Source organism: Mycetomoellerius zeteki, unplaced genomic scaffold, assembly GCF_001594055.1.
Source record: "Mycetomoellerius zeteki isolate Tzet28-1 unplaced genomic scaffold, Tzet1.0 scaffold155, whole genome shotgun sequence".
NCBI classification, from domain to species: Eukaryota; Metazoa; Arthropoda; class Insecta; order Hymenoptera; family Formicidae; genus Mycetomoellerius; species Mycetomoellerius zeteki.
In genome coordinates, this window is record NW_017256500.1 from 121,726 (window position 1) to 131,530 (window position 9,805).

General features: G+C 32.4%; 1 protein-coding gene across 1 annotated transcript in view; it reads left to right on the plus strand.

The window, feature by feature from the left end:
* Positions 1 to 7,223, plus strand: part of LOC108720643 (uncharacterized) — a 13,299-nt gene extending 6,076 nt beyond the window's left edge. Inside the window, exons 3-10 of the mRNA XM_018444767.1 lie at positions 1,436 to 1,591; positions 1,723 to 1,842; positions 2,245 to 2,349; positions 3,485 to 4,735; positions 5,352 to 5,405; positions 5,781 to 6,380; positions 6,681 to 6,966; positions 7,135 to 7,223. Coding sequence (XP_018300269.1) covers positions 1,436 to 1,591; positions 1,723 to 1,842; positions 2,245 to 2,349; positions 3,485 to 4,735; positions 5,352 to 5,405; positions 5,781 to 6,380; positions 6,681 to 6,966; positions 7,135 to 7,223 — 2,661 coding nt within the window. The remainder of the gene's footprint in view (positions 1 to 1,435; positions 1,592 to 1,722; positions 1,843 to 2,244; positions 2,350 to 3,484; positions 4,736 to 5,351; positions 5,406 to 5,780; positions 6,381 to 6,680; positions 6,967 to 7,134) is intronic.
* The last annotated feature ends 2,582 nt before the right edge of the window (positions 7,224 to 9,805 follow it).

The window sequence follows — 9,805 nt, forward strand, 5'->3', positions numbered from 1 at the left end:
TTTTTTTAAATTGTGGAATGAGAAATCTCAGAATATTTCAGAATTCACATGTATGAAAAATTCAAAGAGAAGATGTACACTTTCCAAACATTCTAAATATTTATGAAAAGTATTCCAATTGTTATAAAAAAATCTGAAAAGATTATAAAATCACACAGATATTCTGAAAAATTATACAAATAAGATCTGAGAAAAATTTTTCACCAAGGGCCTTTGTACGTCGGACCTGCTCGCGCGCCGGACGAAGCAACTGCCATCTAAGGAGCGTTTAGTAAATTACAAGTGCAGTCAGTCGGTAAGTCATGCAGTAGGTAAGTCTTATGGTAAGTAGTTGGTACAACCATTAGTAATCACACCTTGTATATGTATATCTAAAGAATATCTTAATATTTTTTAATAATTTCGTATTTTCCACTGAGAATGATAAAATGGTAAATTGCATTTTAGACTGTAGTTATTAAAGAAATGAGAAAAACAACTCAACGTCATTGTGATATCGTTCAAGGATAAGTGACCGAACTATCCTATGTAGTTGTTGGTATTTCAGCGGCCTAGTAGAGTAGCAATCGGTAACAGGAACGATCATATTTAACATTCTTATGATTATCGCTAGTAGCAGTTATATCAAGTTTCTGTTTTCTTGCTGCAACACTAGATGGCTACAGCAGTGCAAAATATGAATTCATATCAATTACACATTACGTACAAAAATGTATATATGTATATTAAAATAATTGCCTTTGAATTATGTTTAAAATTCAGTTCAATTTAATTCAATTTTATATAAATTCAATTAAATGTAAATTTACATCTAATACCTGCTTTAATTTTTATAGTAAAGATTGGTACAGTAAAGATATAGTTGTGAATTAATTTAAAGTAATATTCATAAAATATTTTAAAGTATTTTTTGAGATAAAAATTTTGATCCTAGAAGAGGAATTTTTACATTTTAACTGAAATATTACTTTATTAATTTACTTAGCGTAAGCATTTTCTAATAACATTTATTTATATACAATATATTCGCATAATAAAGCATCGAATGTAAAATCGTACGATACTTTAATTTTTGCCTTACATATTCGAACAATTGAAATTGAAAGGATCGATGTTTATTTGTAACAAACGCCGTGTGCTCATTGCCCAATCATTTTGAATATGTCGGGCGTCCGATGAAGACGTTAAAAAATTTTTAAGTTATTTTATACTTAACCATGTTTTCCCGAGCCGCAAAATCAGTTGTAAAGTCTGTTGGATCACGCCGAATCCATATTGATGAACAGAATTTCAAGGTATTTACAATTTAATTAAGTTCTAACAGCGAGAGATTTTCATTTTATACATTTCTACCCGCTTCATTATCATAGATTATGTTATCTATTTTTTAATACTTTTTATTAATACGTCGGTGTAATTAAAAATACCAATTTAGATTGTTCTAATTGGCGGTGCTAGAGAAATCAGTCAAACTCTATCTCAGTTACTAAGAAATAGCGTGAAACTGAATGCCCTTGCGTTATACAATGTGGCAGCTGTCAGGCCTTTGCCGATTTACAATTTCTATGATGAACAGCCATTCAAACCTATTGTAAGTGATTCATGTTCACATTTTGTTTTAAAAGATTTAATATAATATGTAAATTAAACAAATTATAATTAACAATTTTTATTAAAGAAAAATATTTTAAATATCTATAAACAAAAATATCAATTAAATAGTCATCAAAAATGCCAATAATGAGAAAGAAATCCTGTTTGGAGGAAGGTAATCGTTTAAATGCAGTAATTAATAGCACCAGACAAACAGACAATAATAATCATCAAGGAAATAATGGAAGGGTAAAGAATAAACTTACTTATTATTTACGCATCCATTTGTCTTTATTAGAGCGTATTCAAATCTATTAATTATGTTTAATATATTAATGTTTTTCATTGATTATATGTGTAAACATTTTGTTTTACTAATATTAAGCAATAAAATAGATTATAATAAAATTACCAAAGTACTTTTTCTAATTTTTAATATAGAACTAATGAATTCGTTTCTTTATTTTGGAATTATTTTTATTTAGTATTGTTAATATTTTTATTATTTAGAATTAATATTATCTTTTGTTTAGAATAAATAATGAAGTTCAAATATTAAGTAAAATTGTTGTATATTTAAATGTGAAAGATTAAATATAGTATATTAAATATAAAAAAGATTGTATGATAAAGTAGTCGGTTTTTATGTAGAATCAGACAGAGAAACTTGTAGAAGCTCTTTACCGTTTACCAATAGCTGAAGAAACTCCAACACTTAACAGTCCATTGATACCTATTGAGGAATTAATGCCAAAGGTAAGAGAAAAATAAATCTGCAACATTTATATTTCAAATTTACGACATATACAAAAAATTACTTGATAGAATTATTTACTTTAAGGAATACAATTAATGTAGAACTGTACTTAAGAGTTATCCTTATATACACATTAGTTAATTCTAATTGTGATAAGCAGAAGTAAAAATAATCAAATTTTTAATATATTGAACACATAATTATATGTATGCTCAATATGCTGCATATTCTATACAAATTTATAAAATATTTTTTTCTTGAAATATTTTATGGAATATTATTACTATTATAAAGTAAAATTATTTTTTGTGCACACGTAAAAAATTAAAATGATTAAATTTCATAAAATTAGAAAAGAAATAAAATTACATTTGTCTTTTTAGAAATACAATTACATTTGTGCTTTTTAGAGTTATTTATTATGTCTTGATTCTGTTTCTCTCTCTCTCTCTCCTCTCTCTCTCTTTCTTTCTCTCTCTCTCTCTCTCTCTCTCTCTCTCTCCTCTGTCTTTCCTTCTATCTGTCTAACTGTCTGTTACTAGAGATATTGATTTCCATATTCGATATTATAATATTTTAATTTCAAAGAATGCATCTATTTTAATAATTTTCGTAACATAAATCATAAACTGTATTGCCACTTTACTGACAAAAGACAATAAGAACCGCAAAATTCGCATATTCGTGTTTAAGTATGTGACGTACAGTCAGTATCAGCTTTCGCTATTTTTGGACGATATAGTTTGGACTATTGAAGAAATTATAATTTCATACATATATTCGTCATCTTTGTGAGACGCTTTATTTAGCAAGATTTTCTTGGGCATATAAAATTGTTCAAATCATCGCTTAAATAAAATAAACAACCGTGACGCGTAGTGCAAGTATTAAAATAATTGTAAAGTTCCAAAAAATTAATAGAAGCCTGAAGACACATGCACTGAAGATATATTATATGAAATAGCGCTCTCAGATTTTATAAAAAATAACGAGATATAGATTGGGATATAAGTTAGCTAATCTACGAATAAAGTTAATCGATGCTGAAGACCAGCGCGGCCAAATGTAAATCTTTAACAAAGAAAAGGCCTACAAGAGAACCGATCTTGAAATCGTGTCTCCGTCTGTCCTCAGGCGGGCAACGCGTGCAGCAGGATGCGTCTTTATGCTAGAGTCCTGGGTGAGACGAGTTCCAGCAACATGAAAACCTGGCAAAGAGATTACGCCACCATCCTGATTCGCAAGAGGTTCTCAGACTTGACGTATCCATCATTTCAGGAGTACGATCTAAACTTCATTCCAGAAGCGAAAATCGCGAAGAAGCATCGATCGATTAAGAAAACGAGAAAAATCGAACATTTATCTTGCAGTGCACTCATTGCGAAAGAAAATAATCATCAATTGTTGCCGACGTCTTTGTTGAATCATGGCGAAAACCCGGCAAGAAGATTGATGAAGAAATTTAGAAATGTTAGTATACTTCCAAATATAGAGGCACGCTGCAAAGGAGCAGAGAAATTGACCGATTGGTCGATACTAGCAGTGCTATTGAATAACAAATTGAGATTATTACATGAGATCTACGGTCGTATTAAATTTCCTTTGTCTTCATTAAATTTCATAAATTACAAGCGTGAAAATAATCGCGAAGTAGTTTCATTCGATCGCGATAGCGAAACAATGACGAACGATACGTTAAATGTCGTTGAACAGGAAAATTGGATTCGACGAACATACTTCAAAATCAAATCCATACTCCCAGACCTGCACGCTAAAATCCGATTCCATTCAGCAACCGCATCGGACTCGTATTGTTCGGAAAATATTTTTGTGGTGAACCAAGTGATTCCGTTTTCCGACATAATTTCCAACAACGCGATTCTCTTTGCATCAAAAGATTATGAAGCTGATAAACCGAGGACCGGCATTCGGAGGAAGATACAGGAATTTTGTATGCAGCGGAAAAGAACTCTTAAGAAGAATAGAGAGAAGAATGATATTTGTAAGAAAAGAGAGAAGTCGTGTGAAAAGAGAGAGACAGAAAAGAGGACTGATTGCTCCGGGAGAATAAAGTGGGCAGGCAAAAGACAAAATGTAGTTTCTTGTAAAAGGAGAAAGAGTTCTTGCGATAAAAAATATTCTCGCGATTGCCGTAAACCTCGCGAACGAAGGGAGGAGATCCAAGAAGATCCGTGTAAACCGAAAAAGGATGATACTTCTAGAACAGAAAAAGATCCTTGCCGTGTACAACCTCGCGAACGAAAGGTGGAGATCCAAGAAGACCCATGTAAAAAGAAAAAGGATGATACTTCTAGAACAGAAGAAGATCCTTGCAGTGGACCACTTTCCATGAAGCAAGAACAAACCTATTATGAACTGCATGACGCAAGTCCATGTAGGACAGAGAAGAAAAAAGATATTAAGAAGAAAGAAGAACCTGAGAAGAAAAAAGAAATAAAAAAGAAAGAAGAAATAAAAAAGCCTGATTGTTTAGAGATTAAAAAAGTTGATCCATGTAAGAAGAAACCGTGTCCAGCTGTTAAAAAGCTTCCAGAATGTTCTGATGACACAAAAGGAAAAGGCTCTTGAAAATATCTCACTTATGCATTGTTTATGTACGAAATGTTTTCTAAAAAAAAAAAACTTTCACAATGTCTCTTTTTACGTATAGAAATAATAGTAGAGTTAAAAAATATTTCCGCAAGTATTAATTACAAAATCTATATTAATTTTAAAATGAATTATTTCAGCAAGAAATCTAGTTTATATCGATGTACTAAATTACTATAAAGAAAAAAAATTTGTTTTCATAATATCTCATATCTGTGAAGTACTTATACAAGTATATGATACGTTCTGTTACATATAAATCTGTGAGTAATAATAAATATTATTTTACATAGTATATTGTAAATTTTTTAGTTATACTCTCTTTTAAGTATAGAAATCACAAAAACACTCTAACTAAACAATTATATGATATCATAATTTTTTATTTCAGCCACAACCAGAAAATTTAACTGTCAAGGTTCAAAAATCTGGAATAATAGCTGAAGTAAGTTTTTGGAATATTTATTATATTTTTGTAAAGGGGAATTCAATAATTTTTTTTATTTGATAAATAAATTATGAAATTACAACGATATCTTTCGTATTTGAATATATTTTATTTGCATATTTTTTAAATAAAATTACACGCGATTAAATTAAAAAATTAGTATCTAAACATACGTTCAAAAACTCGCAAGAATGTTTTGAAAAAGTGATCGCTGTGGCTCCACCTCCCTTCTGCCTCTTTTCTCGTTAAATTGCCTACTTTAAATTATTCAAAATCTTACAACACATATACGCGTGAAAAAGGATATCTTATTCACATAATGAACTATTATAAATTCTATTTCTGATCGCTTTGGTCGTCACTTTCCTGCAGAGAAGAGAGAATTCAAGTTCATCGATGACATCTGCAGTAAAAATAGTAGGAAGTGGAAAACCAATCGAATCCAATCGGATCCAAACCAACAGAGATTTTCTGTCGATCATCAATTCATATCAACAGTTTACGAGAATCAATTTTGTCAAAGATTTTCAGCAAGACGCCAATTCGACAGTCAATTACAAGGATTGTTCCGATTTTTCTTTTCTACATAAGCATTTTGTCACCGATCTTCGCTATTGTAGCGATCGTGAGTTTGAGGAATCAAAGTTATTGTACGATGCCAACGATGATTACTTCCCTCAAGGTGAAGAATATGAAGAAGAGATCGGTACAGATGACTATCAACTAGGTAAAAAAATAAAAAACCCTAGTAAAGAACCGTCGATTGTCGACGACGAGTACGACAATTTCGAGCCGACGATGCTGTTGTTTGAAAATAGCAAATACGTCAATGGAGGTCCATTAACGAGGTTTATTACACGCGTACATTTTTCAAGTATTGAAGAACTAATAGAGTCTGATCGAATAATGCTGATGTCAGAAAAAGTTTCCAACAAGGACGCTGTCGAAAAATTGCAAACTCTGATCGAGAAAGTAGCAGAGTTCAAGCGTCGAGTTTTCCGATCAAAACATGAACCAGCGAAAATCGAGACAGACGGAAGAAAGGAAAAAAAAATCATCAATGAAAACAAGGACAACGAATCAATAAAAATAAAAGCAACGAATCAATGAATTGATCCTATTTTTTATATGAATCAAAGGGTCTTTGTAAGCATGTAAGCATTAAGCTAGCTATTATATTCGTGAACTGTATTCGCATTAAATCATTATTTCCATTCTTTACCCATAAAAGAATACAAGCGCTTTGCTTTTGTCTTGTTAAACTCTCTAAAGGAGGGAGGTGGCCCAAGAGCGCTGGTCGGGATTATCGCGAAATTATTAAGGAAGTGCAACAAAATCCTTCACGAATTAATACGTAAAAACCAGCAGGCAGTTAGTGGCAGAGTATTGCGGCTAGGTGAGCCAGACTGTGGCGAGGATTCGCCTGATGAACCAAAAAAGAATCCGTGCGATCCACCCAAGGGCCCCTGTCAGCCCGCCGAACCACCGGGTTATCCCTCCAAGCCAAAACCCAAAAAAAAGCCATTCTGCGTTACTCAATGCCCACCCAAGAAACCGTGTAAGAAAGAAAAATGCTGAATCGCGTTAGTAAGAGACAGAAGGTACGTGGAGGCATCAGCGACTATCATAAATATCGTTGCCTGATGGAAACGAAGAGCTGTTGTTATTTCTAGAAAAATATAGATACATATTTCTTTATCTTCATCTCTTTTTTTGAATCCCGCAGGCTATCCAGAAGCTAAAGTTCATACAAACGGAAGCTTTCCCAAGAAATCTACTGAGGCCTATCTTTGGAATAGAAGAATTAGGATTTAATCGATGGAACTATAAAGTCTATTCGATGAATATGCTCAACTCAGGATTGATTTACACCAGAGATTTTAGTTCCTTCAAGTCTAAAAACATCCTTTTAAGGCATAAAACATTTGATCGAGTTCACGAACAATCGAGAAAACATTTTTTAAAACGTTCATTCAAGATGAAATGTAAACTGCCGCCTCCAAATGAACTAACAATGGCAATGTCAGTCTGCTATCCGACAGTCCCACCTTCTTGTCTACCATTCTTAAAATTCTATAGATTCATTGAGAAATATTTTCTACTTTGTCATAATTTGTCATCGTTACCTTGTCATCATAAATCAGTCAATTTGCTACGTTTTTTCGCTTTATATCCGAAATTTATAAAGAAGCTGCCATTCTTAAAGATCTGTCATGAGAAGATTTCACAATGTCTGGAAAGCTCGAAGTCATTAGCATCGTCTTCTAAATATTTAATGTGTCTGAAATATTTGTTAAAATGGAAATTCCTATCTCCAGAACTTTGCAAACAATATTTTTTATCGTGTTCTCTGTCTTGCTCAACTTGCTCACATTCACTTTCACAGTGCTCACGAAATGTTTCCAAAAACATTCAGGAAATATCCAAGAAGCTTCCAAAATTACAAAGGAATAAAACATATAAGACGTCCACTCATCGTGATCTCTGTTATCCGATTTTTCGGCATAGGCGTGGCTTTCTTCACTGGCGAGGATTTCACAGCTCTTTGTTTCCACTTGCTGAATCAGATTCTAATAAGCCTTCCGCTTGCAAGAAGATGGATAAAATCTGCAAATCGATCGAGATGAAGAAAGCTGATAAGTGTGGCAAATCTTGCAAGGAAAAAAGCGACGTCTGTCACCAAGAAAAGGTCAAGTGCGATAAGTCACAGCAAAACAAGAAAAAGACGAGGCAAAAACCAAAAATAGAGAAAAAGATCGTGGATTCCGAGTGTAGGAAGACTTGTCTGCCAATAGGCAAATGCGAACTGCCTCGAACTGTTCCACCACCGAAGATGGAGTACGCAAAGGTAATGTGCATTCCGCCGAAGTTTGTGAAGCCTAAACTGTGTCCACTTGTGGAACACTTCCAGAAAGATGATAAGTCTGATATAAAGACTAAATTGACTAACGTCAAAAAGAAGCAAATTTGTGCACCAACTCCATTGCCGAAGCCACCGAGCACACCTATCGTACTTTGTCCCTGTCCACCACCACCCAAAGTACATCCTGGCTCGTGTCCGTGCTACGAGATGAAAGCGATAAATGAACGACCCTCGATACAACCGTGTTTGTTGAAGAAGAAATATCCCTGTCCCACTGGCGTATATTATTGTCCTCCGCAAAAGAAGCCATGCGATCTACGAGTAAAACGAGAAACTGTAGGCTGCGAACATAGGAAAGAAAAGAAGACGTCGGCATCTTGATGCGTCGCACGAGAAACGAATGTAGCATAATATTGATCATCATTTTTTAAACACATAATTAGAAAGTTGAAAAAGTTTTAACAGAAAAGAGGATTTACATTAAATAAGTTTCAAAAATCAAATAATTTTTTCAAAAAAATTGAACATTGATTTAGATTGAGAATAATCGTTTTATATACGAAACATTGACTTATATACATAAATTGCTTTTTGTCAAAGATTTTGATATTTCCATGAAATAATGACCGATTATTGTTCAAAAAATGCACAGAATGGTAGTAAGGAATAAGTTTTACGTAAGAATCTTAAGATATGAGAAAACAAGAATAAATGTGCACAACAGTGATTTCTGCGAGATCTATGAAATTAGAGATTCGGTCTCCTGGATCGATAATTGTCAACAATTTAAGACCGACTTGTTCATCTTCTGTCAGATCTGCGATTGATAGTGTATTTCTCCGTTTAATGACTTCATTTTGTCTATTTGTAACTTTTTTTTTTTCAAGGAAACACTACTGATCGCAAGAGTTTAGTGCAAGGTGAACAAACCGGCTGCCGATGCATGTTGCTTGTCGCGTGACTAACGGATTATCTATTCTAAAATTATACGCTGATAATATATACTAATGCGTGTGCATGTTTCAACCTAACATAAGATTCCTATAAATATTAGTTACAATTCGATAAATGTGTATAATGTTTATCAACATAAATATATTAAAATATATCAACTTAAAAATATAAACACATGCGTATCAAATATCATACGTTATAAAATCATACGTTATAAAATAAATTTGTTGTGGATGATTTCGATATTATTATGTATAAAAATTTAATTTGCATCATATTTTTTAGGCATTATATCAACACAAAGATGAATAATTTATTTTATTTAGCTAAAATATTAGCTAAAATATAATAATAATTTAAAAAAACAAATTTTTTTTCGTTATTTTGAATAGACTTTGTTGGTCATGCGGCATTCGATGTGCATCTTACTAATTTTTTTAAAGAAAAAGTTCAAGTCTAAATTCGAATAGATCTCGCAGTTAATTTTACGAAATATATTGTTTTCTCTTTACGCGTATTCTATAAATTAACACCTTAATGCTTTTACAGGAAAAGCGATGAATACAATCGACTAATCGAT